Source organism: Mustela erminea, chromosome 14, assembly GCF_009829155.1.
Source record: "Mustela erminea isolate mMusErm1 chromosome 14, mMusErm1.Pri, whole genome shotgun sequence".
NCBI classification, from domain to species: domain Eukaryota; kingdom Metazoa; phylum Chordata; class Mammalia; order Carnivora; family Mustelidae; genus Mustela; species Mustela erminea.
In genome coordinates this window covers 16,455,724-16,475,855 of record NC_045627.1, presented here as the reverse complement: position 1 = coordinate 16,475,855, position 20,132 = coordinate 16,455,724, and the positions used below count along the sequence as shown (strand labels likewise).

General features: G+C 39.2%; 1 protein-coding gene across 1 annotated transcript; it reads left to right on the top strand.

The window, feature by feature from the left end:
- The first annotated feature begins 205 nt into the window (after positions 1–205).
- LOC116573704 (zinc finger protein OZF-like) lies at positions 206–1,949 on the top strand. Its single transcript, XM_032313968.1, is given in 3 exon segments — positions 206–1,121; positions 1,123–1,270; positions 1,272–1,949. Coding segments are annotated over 3 exon segments (1,602 nt in total). The 5' UTR covers positions 206–210; the 3' UTR covers positions 1,815–1,949.
- Positions 1,950–20,132: the final 18,183 nt, after the last annotated feature.

Below are 20,132 nucleotides of genomic sequence, written 5' to 3'. Positions count from 1 at the left end.
CAGAGGTAATGTATTAGGAAACATTTTTAATTTCAGCACAGACACAGTTCCTTCCATAAAAATACTGTGTAGGTGTGACTCCTGTGGTATGAATTTGAAATGTATTTCAGAATTAATTATTAATAAGAAAACCTATTTAAGTAAGAAGGCTGTTGGCCTCAATACAATAAGGAACAGTTGTTCCTTCAGATTAACCATTAACAACCTCAAATGGGAAAGAAACCTTGTGAATTCATTCAAAATGGAAAACACCTCAGTCATAATGAAGATTTAATCCCGTATCAGAGAACTAAAAATATAGAGCAATGCTTTATTCAAAGCAATAAGGAATACAAGGAATGTGGGAAAGCTTTCCATGAGACGGCAGTTGTCATCCCATATAACCAAGCTTACATAGGACAGAGTCCTTGTGAACATAATGAATCTGATAAAACATTCTGTAGTAATTCAACCCTCATGGTCAGTAGGATGGCACAAAGAACAGAAAATCTTTATGAGTTTCAAGAATATGCTACAACTTCTGAGAAATCATCTCTCTTGGAACACAGAGTTCATTTAGAGGTGAAAGGTTATGAGTATATTGAAAGAGTGGATAATTTCAATGGGAGATCAGACTTTCTTGGCACAGGAGAGAGAATATTTGAATATAACAACTTGGGAGAAGCCTGTGGGGAGAAGTCAGTTCTTAATATAACTCAGAGAACACACATAGGAGATAAAGTCTATGAATGTAATGAATGTGGAAAAACATTCTGCAAAGAGTCAAAACTCACCAAACATCAGAAAACACATACAAGAGAGAAACCCTATGAATGTAAGGAATGTGGGAAATGCTTCTCTCGCAAATCTCTCCTCACTTTACATCAGCGAGGCCACACAGGAGAGAAACCTTATGAATGTAAGGAGTGTGGGAAATGCTTCTCTAGAAATTCACACCTTATAATTCGTCAGAGAACTCACACAGGAGAGAAACCCTATGAATGTAAGGAATGTAGAAGAAGCTTCTACCATAAGTCATATCTCACAGTACACCAGAGAATTCACACAGGGGAGAAGCCATATGAATGTAATCAATGTGGAAAGACCTTTGTAAGTAACTCAGTCCTCACAGTACATCAGAAAACACACAGGTGAGAAACCCTATGAGTGTAATCAGTGTGGGAAATTCTTCTCTAGAAACTCCTACCTCAGAGTACATCTGAGAACTCACACAGGGGAGAAGCCCTATGAATGTAAAGAACGTGGGAAGTTCTCTAGGAATTCATACCTGAACAGTACATCAGAGAACTCACACAGGAGAGAAACCCTATGTGTGTAAAAAACGTGGGAAGACCTTTTGCCATAAGTCAGACATTACAATACATAAATGAACACACAGAGGAGAGAAATCATACCACTGTACTCAGTGTGGGAAAGCCTTCACTTGCAGCTCAGTCCTCAGATCACATCAGAGAACTCACACAGGTGAGAGGCCCTATGGATGTAATCAGTGTGGGAAGTCATTTTCTGAGAAATCAGTTCTCACAGTACATCAGAGAATACACACAGGGGAGAAACCTTGTAAGTGTAGTGCATGTGGGAAGTCCTTTTATCATAAGTCAGATCTCACTAAGCATCAGAGAACACATACAAGAGAGAAACCCTATGAATGTAATCATTGTGGGAAAACCTTCAGTTGCAACTCAGGCCTCAAAGTACATCAGAGAAGACACATAAGAGAGAAACCCTGTGAATGTATTGAGAGTGAGAAAACCTCCAAGAAATCAGTTATCACAGTACTTGCAAGGTTACACACAGGGGAAGAAAATTTATAAATACAGCAGTGAGAGAAATCTTTCTCTTGTGATTCATACCTCAAAATACCACAGAAAATTCACAAAGGACGTGACCCCTATGAATGTAAAGAATGGCAAATTTTTACCCTAAGTCATCTTCCAAAGTAAACAAGAGAATACGCGTAGTGGGAAATACTCTGAATTTGTCGAATGTCTGAAAACCTGTTGAAGTAAGACAAATAAAATGACTGTAGAAGAAACCCTATTAATGCATGTAGGAAATATGGGGGATTATTATGAAATAGAACGTATTAAATAAGGAACTTACGTAGGAGATAATCCTGTCAATCAAACAGATGTGTGAAAATATTCTTCCAGAATTTGGCCTTAAATAACAATCATAGCACACTTGGGAGAAAGTGTCAACATCTTGTATACTTTTGAGAGCCTTTATACACAAGCTTGTACTCAATGTATGTCAGGGAAATAATAGGGAAGATACCCAAAGAATGCACAAATGTTGTTCAGCCTTTATCGAGAAATGCCATTTTGTTGAGCAAGACAGTTGATATCAGAAGACATCGTAAAGATGTTTTGAGCGTGCACGCTTAAACAAAATTTGGACTTTCTTATATCTGAAGATTGTATTGAAGGAAGTATGTCCTTAGGAAATACGGACAGAAATTTTCCTTTAGCTATATTATCTCTGATCTCAAAATTTTTAATAGAAATAAAACTAAAAATAGACATTTATAAAAACATTGACTGTGGAATGTGAAGCTTTTTGAAAAGAACAGATAAACTGAATATTCTTCTCAGACCCCGCTTTTACTTTTGGAGAGACATATGTCACTCCATCCCCCTGTCAGAGGGTTTTTGATTAGTCTGTCCCCAACCTATGCTGATACTTCTGCAAATAATGCTTGATGGTCTGGTTCATCCTGGAATCTACTCTGGGGGTTCTCCTCGTGGACTAGAGCCAAATCAGAATGTACACTGCCATCAGCCAGGGACAGTTGAGGATGTGTCTGCTTCTTCTCCTTGGGTTCAGGAACCAGAAGTAACATTGAGTGTGTTAATGAAAGTAGAGAACTGCCTAGAGTGCCAGGACTTTTGTGTCCCACCTGAAATTTACAGGAAGCTCCTCATGGCTTAGCTTTGTTGAATTCAGGCCTGTTGACCCAGGGATAGCCCACCTTTCCAGGGAGAGAAACTTTGTGGTGTTTTAGTGTAATATTTCATATATTATCTAATTATGAGGCATATCTTAACCATTGGTGTGTCTGCCACAGGTTGGAAGTAATGTAGTACAAGAATAGTTGAAGTATCTGCATACCATCCTCAAATCCATTCCATACCCTATGACTCCTACCACCTTCCGCACTTTTCTGAATTTGGTTAGTATTGATCTCAGGTCTTACTAGTTTTTACAGTAATATTTCACATATATTTCTCTGTGTGTGTTTGTGTGTGTGTGTATGTAACATTGTTTTGCTAGTATATCAGTGGGAACTCATGTTTTGCAAATTATTTTTGTCTTGAAATGCATGGTTTTGATATTTATACATACTGATCTATTTAGCTTTAGTTGATTCACTTTAATAAAGCTTAATATATGACCATAATGATATTGTCTCTTTTCCTGTTAATGATTTTCAGAATTTTAAGATCTTTGTTATTAAAATAATAGTGCTTCCAAATTTTTAAAAAACAACTCTGGGCAGTAATTGAAATATGGCTAAATAGACCTTATTTAAGTCACCAACTTGAGTTTTAAAAATAAGAGTATACTCATATGTATGACTCCTACAGTTAAGAGGACACACCCATTACCCAGAAAGGTTTCTCAATCTTGGGACTTCCCCCCTCCTTCCCTCCTGGCCTCTGGCAACCAGTGATTTGCCTTCTGTAGCTAGGTTAGACTGATTTTTTAAAATACCATTTTGCATAAATGGAGATGCACAATATGTCCTCTTCCTTGTCTGTCTTTCATTCAGCCTGATTTTGAGATGCATCCGTGTTTTAGTATCTGTCAGTAACACCTTCATTTTTTGATTAAGTCATATTTTATTGTATGTTTAGTACTACAGTTCTGTTTACCCATTCCCTTTCCAGTTTTTGATTATTACGAGCATAGCTGCAGTGAACTTCATGTGCATTTTAATATAGGCCTATTGTTATTTCCCTTGGCTGAATACTTAGAAGTAAAGTTTCTCGGATTGTAAAGAAACCCGGTCCAGGCCCTGGGTTTCAGTTCTGTTTGCTGTGAGCATTTCCTCTGGTGTTTCCAGCCTTTGGCCTGTTTGACCTATCAAACTATTGATGGTGTATTGATAATTCTAATACTCTTGACATTGTGAGAGATTAGCTCTTCACTTTGTGCTAGAAATGTTTCTTGCTGTATTTTCCTTTTAATTAAAAAAAGAAAAAAGTCAAAGTCCCACGTTTCTGCCCATTTGAATCTCCCTGAGTCTCTCTGTTGTGAAGTGGTTGGGTTTGGGGATTTCTAGGGCGGGGGCCCTGACATAGTTGGTGGTGGCTTTGCCTGGAGGAGCCCATGGCTCAGGACTTAGAGTGGGGACTGGAGCAGTGTGAACTGTGGCCTGAAAATGTGTTCGTGTGTGCTGAGGTGGTGCCCAGATTCTTTTGGAGGATAAACTGAGGTTTTGATCAGTAGGTTAGAGAAACACTTGATGGAATAACACTGATAATTTTGTTTTTGTATTCAATCCTAATTTTGTGTTTTTGTTTTGGTGTAGTACAGTGTGCTCTATGTTCTAAGAAAAAATTGGCAATCAGTTCATACAGTATCATGATTTAATAATCCTTCATCTCTCACCAGGTCATATTTCAGGTTTTTATATGTAGTTTTTATATCTGTAGTTCTGTTTCTGAATTCTGCATTTTGATTCATTCCTTCATTTTTAAATTTCTTATTTTAAAGATTTTATTTATTTGAGAGAGAGAGAGAGAGAGAGAGAATGAGCTAGGAACAGGGGCAGAGGGAGAAGGAAAGGGAGATTCCTCACTGAGCAGGGAGCCTGATGTGGGTCTCAGATCCCAGGTCTCTGAGATCAGGACCTGACCCAAAGGCAGATGTTTAACAGACTGAGCTACCCAGGTGCCCCCACATTTCTTCATATTTTTATTTTCACTCCAGTGCTGCACTGTTTGGCTGGTTGCTTCAGTTTCTGGGAGGGAGGGAGATGACCCCCTCCACTGTTCTTCTAACAAGTTTGCTTTTGCTGCATTGACTGGAGAAGGGCCCGGCTTCCTGAAGATGAATAGGATGATTCAGTGACACCCAAAAGGCAGTGGCTATCATTGTTCCCACTGTGCTTCAACACCTTCACCCACTGACTCTTTGATGATGGCAGCCACCAGCAAATCTCCTGCAGAGGACTGCTGCCTTGGGATGCTTTACTTGTGGTGCTGGACTTCATTCCCCCTGGCAGCCAGTACAGCTAGGATTAGAACCTAGGAAAAGTCCCATTAGAACCCAAGAAATTGGGGTGCCTGGGTGGCTTAATCGATTGTCTGCCTTTGGCTCAGTTCATGGTCTTAGGGTCCTGAGATCAAACCCTGCACTAGTGTCCATGCTGGCTGTGGAGCCTACTTAAAATCAAACAAACAGAAATCAGCCCAAGAAAGTACCATCCTTTGTGTTGTTCTATACTGTGGATCAGATTTTATTTTTCTTTTCTTTTTTTCTTTCTTCTTTCTTTTTAAAGATTATTTATTTGTCAGTGAGAGAGCACAAGGCAGAGGGAGAGGTAGGCTCCTGGTTGGGTAAGGAGTCTGATGCCAGACTTGATCCCAGGACCCTGTGATCATGACCTGAGTCATGTTAGGCTGCTGCCTAACAGACTGAGCCAACCAGGCATCCCCCAGGATCAGACTTCAATAACCCTACCAGATTTCTTTAGTTTTGACATTTTAAAGGACAATGAAAGGTAGCTAAACCTACACCAGGTTTCTCCATCTGCTGGGGCTGTGCTGTCCGGGCCTATGTGCCTCCTGTTCTTCTAACCCCATCAATTCCACCCATGTTTTAGCCAGAGAACTGTAGGCATGTGTGTGTGTGTGTGTCACTGAAAGCTTTGACTCATCATTCATATCTTTATTGTAAGCTTATAATCTTTATTTTTCCTTTTTTTGGGGGTAAGATTTTATTGATTTGCTTATGAGAATGAATGGGGAGCAGAGGCAGAGGGAGAAGCAGACTACCTGCTGAGCAGGAAGCCTGACATAGGGCAAGATCCCAGGATTATGACCTGAGCCCAATGCAGATGCTTAACCGACTGAGCCACCCAGGTGCCTCTTTATTTTTCCTTTATTGATTATCTGCCTTTCTGAGGCAGCGTTCTACCTGGGTTTTCATAGCTCCACACTAAGGTATTCTTCCACTAGTGTTCCCTGTTTTGAGGTAATTCCTATACATTCTGGCTGTGCTGCTAAATGATGCTATGATCTTGGACTCTTTTTTTTTAACCTCTCTGAGCCTTGGTTTCCTCTGTGCTAATGGGGATAATATGCCCTCTCTTGCAGATGTGTGGAGGGCCATGGCTGACTTGGATGCAGTTGGGGTCATCTCACGGCACATGGAATACACAATTTATCTTGCTTCCTGTCTTGATAATGACATCTTGGTTTTCATGCTGTCTTAGAACAAGTAGAATTTGACTTACATGTAAGTTGTGAATTCACATACTTTTGACAGAGGTGTTATTTTATTTTATTTTATTTTATTTTATTTTAGTTTAGTTTTAAGCAGGCTCCACACTCAGTGCAGAGCCCAGTGTGGAACTCAAACTCACCACCGTGAGATCAAGACCCGAGCTGAGATCAAGAGTTGGCCGCTCAACATAGAAATTCAGTTGAGATCATCTCACAGTAATTTATTGAGGACAGATGATAATAAGGATCTTTGGGGAATTGAAAAGATTGTTAAGGGAAAGAAAATTGGTAAACTGCATTTTTTTCCTGAAACTAAATACTTTTCTTGCCCTCAGAGCTAGGCATAGGTTTAAAAAGCAAGTGTATTATTGTCTGTCTCTGCTTGTCAGAGAAGCATGAAAGGCTTCCAAAATTTAAGGCAAAATATCAGAAAACCTGATGTTATAAGATGTCTTGGCTCCAAAGTTTTGTTACTGCCATTTTGATGCAATTCATGTGTTGAACTTGCTGCTTCCACATTTATGACAAGCATACAAAACTTTAATCAAAATTATCTCAAATTTGAGTCTCATTAAAATATTCACCTAATTAATACCATCTTCCTTGATGCTATAGATAAAATCTTTCCAATTTATAAACTTTTTTTTTTACTAAATGTATTTTCAGTGGTTCCTATTCCTTAATTAATACTTCAGAAAAAAACTTGATTTACTGTTCAAAGTTTACTAAGTCTATCTTATGTCAATGTGTATTTTGTATTGCACACAGTTGTTAACTAAATGCAACTATCCAAGATCTTAAACATTACAACTTTGTCAAAAATATTTTTGTTATCTGTCCATATTTTACCAAATAAAACTTCTTACCATGTCAAGTTTTATGGCTATCAATATTTTTGGGGAGATTCTTTCTACCAAGTGTGTTTTTTGGCATTTTATTATTGCTATTTTCAATACTTCCAAGCTATATGATTCTTCAAAAATATTTTTACTTATAACTCTCAGTTTGGGGGTTTGTTGATTACTTCAATCATAATATTTACTAAGAAATGGTTAAAAGTTTTGGATGTAATTATCATCATGTTTTCATGATAAACATTTCAAAAGTTCAAAAAATGATTATCCTTTGGCTTAATAAGAGAAAAATCATTCCTGGATTCATTTGAGGAAAAAAAAATCTTACAGCTTTAGTAATTACAAAATAAGAATGCTAATTTCAAGAAATATTACAAACACCAGCATCATTTGGTCTATTGTGAAAGACTAATCATTCAGTTAAGTAAAATAATAGGTATTAATTTCACATAACCTTAGTAGAGATATAAATCCTATATATTATTTCTAAATCATGTATTTTTTATTATGGCCAAATATACATGACACATACCATTTTACCATTTACTATAACAGCTGGCATTTTAATCATTTTTTTTTTAAAGTAGACTCCACACCCAGCATAGAGCCCAACACAGGACTTGAACTCACAGTCCTGAGATCAAGACCTGAACTGAGCTCAAGAGTTGGACACTTAACTGACTGAGCCATCTAGGCATGCTGTTAACCATTTTTAATTGTACAATTTAGAAGCATTAACTTATAATGTTAATCACCATGACCCATTTCCAGAACTTTCTCTTCATTCAGGACACTCCACACCCATTAAGCAGCAACTCGCCATTTCCCCCTTCCCTCAGCCCCAGGTAACCTTTTTCCCGCTTTTTGTCTCTATGCACTTAGTTATTCTTGGTACATCCCATAAGCAGATTCATGTAATATTTGTTCTTTTGTTTTCGGCTCATTACACTTATCGTAATATCTGTAATATTTTTGAGGGTCACATACAGAGCGTGTGTCAAGATTTTATTCTTTTTTAAGACTGAATAATATTCCATTGCATGCAGACACCGTATCTGTTCATGCATTCCTCTATTGATGGACACTTGTGTTGTTTTCAGCTCTTGGCTACCGTGAATAGTAATACTGCTGTGAATGTTGGTGTATGAGTACCTGTCTGAGTCATTGCTCTCCATTTGGGAAGGGGATGGTGAATACCTAGAATTGGAATTGCTAGATCCTATCATCCAGCTTTTTGAGGAACTAACAATTTCACACAGCAGCTGTGCCGTTTGAAAGTGCACATGGACTTCTGGTCCTCCATGTCCTTACCGAAGCTTGTTGTCTTCAGCGTTTTTGAGAATAGCCGCCCCACTGAGTGTGAAGTGGCATCACATTGGGTTTTGCCTTGCATTTCTCAGATAATGAGTAATTTGAGCCTTTTTCATGTGCTTTTTGGCTATTTATGTATCTTCACTGGTGAAGGGTCTGTTCAAGTCCTTGCCCATTTTTTTTTTTAAATTGGGGCTCTTCGTTTTTTTTATTCTTGAGTTGTAATATTTGTATATTCTGGATATTAACCTCTTATCAAATATATCATTTGAAAATATTTTCTCCCATTCTATGCTATTTTTCCCACTCTTGCTAATGTCTTTGATGCACAAAGTTTTTAAATTTGATGAGGTCGAATTAATTTTCTCTTCTTGCCCATGGCTTTGGTGTCCTTCTCCCTGAAGTACCAAATCCAAAGTCATGAAGACTTTTCCTTATGTTTTCCTTTATGACTTTTATAATGTTAGCCTTTACATTTAGGCCTCTGATACATTCCAAACTAATGTCTCTATATGGTATTAGGTCAGAACTCAAACTCATCCTTTACCATGTAGGTATCCAGTTTTCCCAGGACCATTTGCTCAAAAGACTGTTTTCTCCCCCATTGAATGGTTTTGGCACCTTGCTAAAAATAATTTTACAATACATGTATGAGTTTATTTCTGGGCTCTCTAGTCCATTCATTTGTATTTCCATCTTTATTCCAGTACCATGTTGCTGTGATTACTGCAGGTGTAGAATACGTTTCAAAATCAGGAAATGGGAGTCCGCCAGTTTTGTCCCTCTTTTCCAAGATGTTTTGGCATTTCAGGTTTCCTTGATTTTCAGAAAAGTGACCTTTGTATTTGCTCATGTATTTACCTTCACCAGAGATTGTTATATCTTCCTATGGGTTCTACTTGCTGTCTAATGTTGTTTTATTTCCATCTGAAGGATATACTATTTTTTGTGGTGAGGTCTGTGGTCCGGGATTTTATCAGATTTTGTTTATCTGAAAGTGTCTAATTTCTTTAATTGTTCTCTCAAAAATGAAGGACAATTTTGCTGGTTATAGAATTCTCAGTTTACAGCATTCTTCTTTCAGCTCTCTGAACATACTATCCCACAGCCTTCAGATCTCCAAGGTTTCTCATATGAAATTGCCTGGAAATCTTCCTGAGGATCCCTTGCATATGATCACTCATTTCTCTCTTGCAGCTTTCTCTCTTAGCCTTTGTTTTTTGATAACTTCATTAGTGTGTTTCAGTGTGACTATCTTTGGGTTTATTCAACATGGAGTTTGTTGAACTTCTTAGGCTTACATTATTTATGTCCTTAATCCAATTTGGATAAATTTTTACATCATTTCTTCAAATGCTCTTTCTATCCCTTTATCTCTCTTGTCTTTTCCTAGGACTCCCATAATTCTTACGCTGGCTTGGTTGAAACTGTCCCACACATCACTGATTCTCTGTTTATTTTTCTGTTTTATTTTTCACCCTACTGAAACCTTAAGGTGCTCTCAGATCCTTTCTAAGCATACATCTTTTCTGGGCATGAACATGGTTTTCTAATTTCTCCCCTTATATGTGGTTGCTTTTGAATATCCTAATTTCCAAAAGAGTCACAACCCAGCTTCTCTAGGCCTTAGATGGTTTATTCTATATCTCCACTTGTAATCTCTTGCTCCAGGCATCTGTGAGTATAGTTCTCCTAGATTTTACAAACAGTTCCCATTACTTTTCCTGCTTGTGTTCCAAGTTATGCAAGATGGGAATGAATGCCTTGCATCGGCCTTTTGGGTATAGCAGATGTATAAAATTACTTGGAAAAAAAGTCTGTTCCTCTAATTTAAGGGGAAAATTGGGAACCAGGTTGCTACCAGCTTAAGACCAAGACTATTACCAGGTCAGGCAAGGGATAGGGTTAGATGACTATTGCTTGGTTTCTACAAACTTTTACTGTTTTCAGAGCTCTTATGAATTGATTCATACAGCTTCTGATGTGAGCATGTGTGTGTGTGTGTGTGTCGATGTGTGTTATATGTAGAAAGCAGTCCTTGGGATTTTCTACTTTGCCATTTGCTGATAACGTTGATATATTTTTTAAAACCTAAGAAATGTTTACAGATAAAATATCTCCTTGAACATTTTTTTTTCTGTTCCATTTTTATTCCCTTCTATTTGGACTCTAACTGCACATAAGGAACTTTGGGTAAGTCCCACGTGTCTCTCCTGTTCTTTTCTATTCTTGGTTTTCTCTGTGTTATACTGTGGACATTTTCTATTGACCAGTTCAATAATCTTATTCTATCCAATCCTTTCTTAAACCTATCCATCCTGTTCTTAATTTCACATACATATTTTTCAGTTATAAGCTATGGCTTTTGCTTTTATATAATGTCTAAATCTCTGGTAAAAATTCTCATTCATTTTGTGTCCATCTTTCTCTTTTTTTCTTCATCATATTAGTCACAATTATTACAATGTCTGCTAAGGTTATTTTCTGCATTATCTGTCAGACTTGCTTTTTAGAGTTTTATTATCTTGTTTATTTCTTGTTGGTTTTAGCCATACTGTATTACCTCCTTGAATGTCTGATAATTTTTAACTGCATGCAACATATTTCATACAAAAGAACCTTTGAGGGTCCAGATGGCATCTTCCACCACTTGTCCATCTCCCCCATTAGGCAAAAACAGTAAGTGGTTGGTAACATCCATCTAATCTCTAAATTTCAGCTTAGGTAAGTTTCAGTTTCCCTCTCCTTCATCTCTCCTTTTCAGGTGGGGCCCTCAATAGCTTCTAACTGAAAGATTCATGGGTCTTCCAACAACATAGCCTTAAAGTGGATATTCTAGAATTAAAAAGTACAATATCTAAAATGAAAACACAGAAGATGAGTTTAAGAGACCCACTTTTGTCCTCTAAAGATTTTCAGCTCAGTCTTTAGTCTATCAGCCAACAGCTTCGACATTTGACAAGTGGAATTCCATCTGATTTTAGATTAGATATAGACAGAGAAAGAACATCACTCCCATCCTTAAAATAAGAAAAAAGCTATAAAGCTGAAAGTTGACTAATTTCTATGAGACCATGAAAGAACCAAAGTCACAGCTACAGAGACAGATGCCTGCAGGAAGAACAGCCCCAGAGCATTTGCTTCCCTGAGACAGAAGTGGCCAAATGTCATATAAACAAATAGAAATATCAAACAAGAAAAATTTTAACAAGTTGTTGAAGCATGGACTTTACTGGGAGTGTGAAGCCCCTGGAGACCACTGCTATAAAGGAGGAATTTCACCCTCTTACAGGTTTTTCCTCTAGGAACCCCACCTAACAACCACAGGGAAGATGGGGAGAATGCTAAGGAAGGTAGTGGCTGAGGGAGAAGCAGCCTTGGCCAGCGCTCCACCTAGACCCATCCCCCCTTATTTTCCCTAAAACACAAAGGCCTTAGCCTACAGAAGAAAGATCAATTAAATCATAGTCTGAGGAAATGGAGACCACCACTGAAAATCTACCTTCCCCCATATCTTTCAAAGTGGATAAGAGGCCCAACCTGCAGAAGGCAAAGTGGCAAATCCACAGGCTGGGGGTGCATAATGGAAACCCATTCAGTGTGAAGGAGGGAAAAAGGAAGCTCTATTTCAGGAAGAAGTGTAATAACAATAGTGACATCCATATTCTTAAGACCAAGGTTCAATCACTTAAAAAAGAAAAAAAAATCCTTAAAAAAATGGGATTGCCTGAAGTTGAGATTTAATTAGAAAATCAGAGAATTTCACCATCAACCAAATTTCATCCCCAGCACCACACTAACTAGCCCAGAGTAAAAATATCAATGGATATAGCAGAAAGCACAAGAGTATTGGTCTTTCGGGAAGTTCAAATTAAAAACATGATGAGATGCCACAATCAGCACTGCTAAAACAAAAACAATAAATGTCTTACGTGAACCTTTATAATTGCCATTCAAGCTGATAAAGAATGTAAACAGTCAAGATGTCCTTGAGCAGATGAAAGGATAAACACGCTGGACACCTTGTGTACTGGGCTGCGGCTCAGAAAAAAAGACACGGTGAGCTGCTGAGTCACAAAACAACATGGCTGGGGGACTTTGGGGAATGCCTGTTTCCTAAGGATTGTGAGGTTCGTGCACATTTTACTGCCTTTCAGGAGATTTTGGGAATATGCCTTTTACTGTCTGGTGTAGAAATCAGCAAACGCTTTCTGGGGTCTCCTATACTCTCCAATTTATAATTTCAGCTCATGTGACTACTAAAATTTTTGTTAGTTTTATTTTATTTCTGCATCCCAGCCTTTGCTGACAACAGGGGAAATAGCAACTACTTGTTATTCGTTCTTTCCCGAAGTCTGCCGTCCTTGAACTTTTAGCTCATTCAGTACTGCTGTTTCTACCTGCATCTCATGCCTTCAGACACGTAACTTTTCATGGTTTATTCTACTTTTCTTAGTTGTGATTAGTGAAGGTCTGCCATGAGTAACTCTCTCATCCAAGAACATATATTTCTTTTTTTTTTTTTTAATTTCTTTTCACGTAACAGTATTCATTGTTTTTGCACCACACCCAGTGCTCCATGCAATCCGTGCCCTCTCTAATACCCACCACCTGGTTCCCCTTCAAAACCCTCAGATTGCTTTTCAGAGTCCATAGTCTCTCATGATTCCCCTCCCCTTCCAATTTCCCTTAACTCCCTTCTCCTCTCCATCTCCCCTTGTCCTCCACGTTATTTGTTATGCTCCACAAATAAGTGAAACCATATGATAATTGACTCTCTCTGCTTGACTTATTTCACTCAGCATAATCACTTCCAGTCCCATCCATGTTGCTACAAAAGTTGGGTATTCGTCTTTTCTGATGGAGGCATAATACTCCATAGTGTATATGGACCACATCTTCCTTATCCATTCGTCCGTTAAAGGGCATCTTGGTTCTTTCCACAGTTTGGCAACCGTGGCCATTGCTGCTATAAACATTGGGGTACAGATGGCCTTTCTTTTCACTACATCTGTATCTTTGGGGTAAATACCCAGTAGTGCAATGGCAGGGTCATACAGAAGCTCTATTTTTAATTTCTTGAGGAATCTCCACACTGTTTTCCAAAGTGGCTGCACCAACTTGCATTCCCACCAACAGTGGAAGAGGATTCCACTTTCTCCACATCCACTCCAACACATGTTGTTTCCTGTCTTGCTAATTTTGGCCATTCTAACTGGTGTAAGGTGATATCTCAATGTGGTTTTAATTTGAATCTCCCTGAGGGCTAGTGATGATGAACATTTTTTCATGTGTCTGATAGCCATTTGTATGTCTTCATTGGAGAAGTATCTGTTCATATCTTCTGCCTATTATTTGGTATGATTGTCTGTTTTGTGTGTGTTGAGTTTGAGGAGTTCTTTATAGATCCTGGACATCAACCTTTTGTCTGTAATTTCATTTGCAAATATCTTCTCCCATTCCGTGGGTTGCCTTTTTGTTTTGCTGACTATTTCCTTTGCTGCACAGAAGCTTTTGATCTTGATGAAGTCCCAAAAGTTCATCTTCTATCCTAATTATTTTCAAGAAAAGCTAAATTTCAAATCTAAACACAATCTTTATTTTGATTACAATATTAAGTACAATTATTTATTGGCTGCTTTATTCAGAAACTCACTTGATACCGCACTGTTCAGAGGACCCAATTAATGGAGATTATAGTTCGTGGAAAAAGTGATTAACAGCCATTTATTAATGAATTTTGAAAATAGCATGGAGAGTTCTCTGAACTAGTTAAAGAATCCAAAATTGGGGAGCAGCAGTGTAACTCAGTCGGTTGTGTCTGACCCTTGATCTCAGCTCAGGTCTTGAACTCAGGGTGGTGAGTTCAAACCCCCTCTTAGGCTCCACTGGGTGTGTAGTCTGCTTAAAAAGAAAAAAAAAGAATTAAAATTGGACTATCTGACTCAGGAAAAAAAAAGAGGATATTAAACATGTAATATGAGTGGCTCACATCTCAAATTATTTCTATTAAAGTCTAGCGAAAATAAGCCAAAAAAGTTTATCTACTTAATGTATCATAGACATCGCTTAACAAACAACTGCTCGGTGAAAAGCCAATATAAAAGGATGCCTAGGTGGCTCAGTGGGTTAAAGCCTCTGCCTTCAGTTCAGGTCATGATCTCAGGGTCCTGGGATGGAGCCCCCCATCTAGCTCTCTACTGGGTAGGGAGACTTCTTCCCCCTCTCTCTCTGCCTGCCTCTCTGCCTACTTGTGATCTCTGTCTGTCAAATAAATAAATAAAATCTTATAAAAAAAAGATAAAAGCAAATATAAATAATGAGAAGGGGATCAATAATGCCAATATCTTCTCTATACTCACATATTTTTCATGCTATGAAGTACAGAAAAAAATGTTCTTGATTTACTGTAAGAAAGATGGTAAAACCTTGAGCAAAGGGGTGCTCGACGTCTCTCCTGCTCCTCACTTGAGCCTGCGGCATGTGCGAGGCCGCCCGTGCACCGGGACCGTCTGGCTGCAACGGCTGGAACAGCTCACAGACCATAGGCTCAAGGGAGCCGAGTCAGTCTCCGCTGCAGCAAGCATGCAGGAGGTGGGCTGCATCTCCATGGAGCAATCGGTACAGACTAGTTCCCTTACCCTCTGTGGTCTGGCGTGACACCAGCACCCCCGCCGTCGCTGTTCCTGGACCAGAACCACCTGCGGGCCTGACCTCTGCCCGGGGCGGGTTGACGGGGCAGTCCCACCCCTGGCAGTCTCTCCACACCCACAAGTAAGACATACTCAGGTCAGGACGGGAATGTTGACTTGGGAAAACCTACCAAGTGGGATCTGGAATCCAAAGAGGGGGTCCAAGTTTCAGTCCTGCAAGTGCCCGACACTGGTACCTTGGCCATGGTGGAGTCTGGGACCTGTAAACTGTTATATGGCAAACACTGAAACGTGAGCCCCATTTAGTCCCAGGTGGGGAACTGGTCCCTTCCGTCTGATTTGGCTTTTTGCTAAAATATCAAGAACTCTGAAGTAATATGGATTTTCCCCATCTATAATTTTTAAAACCTTGTTTCTGATTCTAAAAGTTCTTCATGGATATAGGAAAATATTTGGGAAATACAAAATGATTTAGGCAGAAACATATGCCCTTCAAAACCCCAACTTTGGTAAATGAGGAGTTTAAGTCTTGGTACTTTTACTTCCAAAGTGCTTCAAGTTCATTTCCTTACCATTTTAGGTATATTGGACATACTTGTAATTAACACCACCAAAGTCTGAATGTGACAGCATTGAGAAGTGGGAATGGGGATTCAAATCCATTCAGGCAAGCCTCTGTGCTAGCTGAAGGAACTAAGGGGGTGCCTAGGGGACCATCTGCCCCCACCCTCACTTGCCTGAGCATCTGGGTCAGGGACAGGCTCTTGGAGCACAGTGAGGATGCCTAGCTGTGTCCACAGTAAGCAGGAAGGGGTGTGGAGATTCCTCACACCTGCACTCTGGGGTCTCACACTCTGGGTTTCCCTGGGGAGAATGCTTTCTGCAACCCACCTGGAGTTCTCATCCCCCTGCCTCAGCTGCCTATTGAAGGGAACCCCACCAGCTGGGTCACAGCACATTTTTCTAATTAGATTTCCGGACTGCTCAACAAATGTTGAGTCAACAAGCATAATCTTAAAATTCCTCTTTATAAAAATTGAGGTTGTGATCACTGGTGGTTCTGACCTGTGCCTGGCAGAGTCCTTTCCTTTCCTATCTGCTTCCTCACCTCCACCACTGTTCCTGCCACTGACAGGGCTTCCCTCCCCACGGATGCAGCTCCCTGTCACAGGGATGGCTCCCTCCTCCTGGAGGAACCCCTCTCCATCGTCAGCTAACATCCAAGGACACATCCAAGGACACTGTCTTAGAGGACACATTAAATTTAATATCTTTATCTTAGAAGAAAACATAAAAATATATCTTCATGATTGGGGCAGGCAATGGCTTCTTAGATATGACACACAAAAGAAATGAAGAAAAAGAGGTAAATTGGGCTTCATCAAAATTAAAAACCTTTGGGCTGCTATCAAATAATTAGTATTATTAAATAAAGTAGAGACAAACCACAGAATGGGAGAAAATATTTACAAAGTGTATATCTGATAAGAGACTTCTCTCCAGAATATGTAAAGATCTCATACAAGTCAATAATAAGATAACTAAACCAATGGGAAATGGGCAAAGGATGTGTATAGACCTCTCTCGAAGGAAAATATACAAATGGTAACTGGCACACACGCACAAAAATGTGCAAAATCATTAGTCATTAGGGAAATGCAAACCATAATGAGATAAAACAATAATGAGATACCACTGGAGACACACTAGGATAGCTAAAATAAAAAGAAAGAAGCAGGTGTTGGTGAGGGTATGAAGAGATGAGATCCCTTATACATTGCAGCAGGAATATAAAATGACGCATCTGCTTCAGAAAACGGTTTGTTCCTCAGGATGTTAAACACAGATTTATCACAGGATGCGGCAGCCCCACTGGTAAACGTGTCCCCAAGAGGAGTGAGAACAGAGGTCCACAGGAAAACCTGCACATGAATGTTCACATCAGCATTGTCTATAAGGGCCCCAAAGTGGAAACAACCCAGTGTCCACCAACTGCTGAAGGCATACAGAAAATACAGTATACCCTCCAGTGAAATATTCAGTGTAAGAAGTACTGATGTATCCTACCACGTGGGCGGGCCCTGGAAAATACTATGCCAAGCAAGAGAATCCAGTCAAAAAAAGATCGTATGTTCTATGATTCCACTTGCACCAAGTTTCCAGAAGAGGAAAATGTCCAGAGATAGAAAGTGTGCTAATAATATTACTAAGGAGTAATAGTGAACACGGGACAGGGGGAAGCATAGAGGATATAGCGTACCTGCCCATGAGTGTAAACTTCCTTGGGAAAGAAATGAGAATGTTCTCAAATTAGAGTGTTGTGGTGGTTTCGCACCCTGTAACTGTACTTGAAGAACACCGGGCAATTTAAGTGGGTGAATTTTATGGTATGTGAATTTTGTCTATTACAGTTTTAATTTGGCATTTCCCACCAGAAACTAATATTTAGAAGAGCTGCCCTTTCCATCTGCTACTTTAGAAAATCAAGTCTCAAGACGTCTGTGGTCCTCAGGAACAATTCATTAAGAAATTACCACACCCTGCCCAGCACTGTCAGCAATAAGTTATCTTTTGGAGAGCCATGCACTTATGGTTAAATCCATAACAATGTAAGGAGATAAAATAAGAAGAATAAAGGGAGATCAATAGTTCTACAATTATCTGCAGAGCTGCAGCATAATTATATTCCAGACATCTACACCCTTAATGGACTTCTGATAAGAAGCTATGGATTAATAGTCCACATTAACTTGGGCTGAGTTGCAGAAGAAAATCTGCATTTATAATTGTGTCACTTTTGCCTGTTTTGCAGAATTCTATTCTAGACTGAAGTGCACTAAGAAAAGATACATCTATAATCAGCCACCATTGAGAAGAAACATGAAAGAAACGACCTCATTTACACAACAAGATCAATAACAAAAAAATCAAAAGATATGACAAGAAGTTTTTGAAGTCATGTACAAAGCCTATGTGAGGAAAACTATTCAACACAAGGTAAGTCTTCTTCATTCTGTTTATTCAATTTCTTTTTAGTCATGATATCTAATGCTTTGAAATTTCAAGTGATATTTAATAACTTTAAAAAAGGACTTTTTAAATTTATTAAAATTTAAAATTTATTAAATTTAAAATTTATTAAAATTTTAAATTTACAATTTCCATCTGTAACAAACATGACCTAAGTTAAGATGCACAGCTCTCAAAGTACATTTCAATAAATACTTTTCCTTCCTGGACTGTCCACTCTGAGGGACTCATAGAACTTTAGACCCAAAGTGTATCAGAAGTGACAGTACAATTTAAAAGGCATGCATTACTTGATAGATATTTTATGAAGACTATTTCTTTTCATCTCCATAAGAGCTCTAAAAAGAAGACAGTATTTCCACTATGTGAGCAAGAAAGCTACTTCCATGATTTGGAAGCTCTGCTCCTGGGCGATGAACTCAGATCTGCCTGTCCCAAAGTCCCTATTCTTCCCACTTTCCACTGTCCGTTGGTGCATTAATCTAATAAATAGTACGGAAAATACGAAAGAGGAGAGCTTTGCTTCTAGGCTCGTTAGATCCTGAAGAAGATTTTCTGTTTTCATTGGATTCTTACTACTTAATCTCTCAGATCTGAATTGTAAATGTAGACTTCTTATCTTCACTATGAAGTTATAGACAGTTTGTGAGCAAAATCAGTAATTCTACATTGTATCTTTTGAAGTGCCTAGAACGAAGATGACAAAAGAATAGACTTGACAGATGCAGAGAAGTCTTTCAAGGAATATGGGTAGAAGGGAAAAGGAATCAATAATAATTTGACCAGGAAAATCTGTCTTAAACAACAGATTTTGTGAGATATACTCAGTATAATTGAAATGTCAGTTATTCTTAAATTAATATATACATTTGAAGGGATCCCAGTTAAAACACCAACAGGTTTTGATCTCCCATTTTTGTTTTAGTGAGTGGTGAGGTCCTTTAGTCAAGCCAATTCCAACCTATTTGGAAATAGACCAAAAAATTTTCACAAAACTCTGAACAACATAGAGTGACATTGCCTACCAGGTAGTGAACATTTGCCCCCCTGTCCTGCGTGCAAAATGCCTTCGTCCTATCCTAATGTTCCCCCAAAGTCCTAACCCATTCCAGCATCACCTGTAAGTTCCAAATCTCATCCTCTAAATCATCCATGTCAGGCAGGAGTATGACTCTGAGTTGAGGCCACACTCAGAAAGACTCCATCCGTGGACCTGTGAAGAGAGAAAATAGCTATCTTCTTCCAGAATAGCATGGTAAGGCAGGTACAGGATAGACATTCCATTTTCCATAGAGGGAAACTGAAAGGAGTAGAGGGGTCACCAAGTGAGTCCAAACTCAGCAGAGCAAGTTCCATTAAGGCTTGGAAGATCCTCTGACTCTTGGTGCCTTGTCCCCAGGGCTTTTGGGGTGGCCCTGCTGACCTGGCCTTGAGCCTCTCTGACCTCTGTCTCCATGTCCACATGTGTGTCTTTGGAGTCATTCTTCCTTGTTCCTGAAGGACAGCCTGTGTTTTCCCGCAGGTAGCTCTGGAAGCCCACTTCCTGCTTCTAGAATCTCACAGGTTTTGGATATCCTCCCTTCATTTATTCCTGTCTCTGTTCCTTCAGGAGAAGCTGGTGGTGTTTCTGCTGATACAACATTCCGTGAAACTGTGCTGGTCTGTGGTGTACATTGTGGGGCACCCATGCCGTTAGACCCCTCCGGCCAAACCCCATCTCTGCTCCTGGCTCTGCTGAGATGTCTGAGTGGGTCCATGGGGCCCCATATCATGTCTTCAGCAGAAGGTTGCCCAGCCTCACACTTGGCCCTCTCTCCTGAGCATCCTTCATC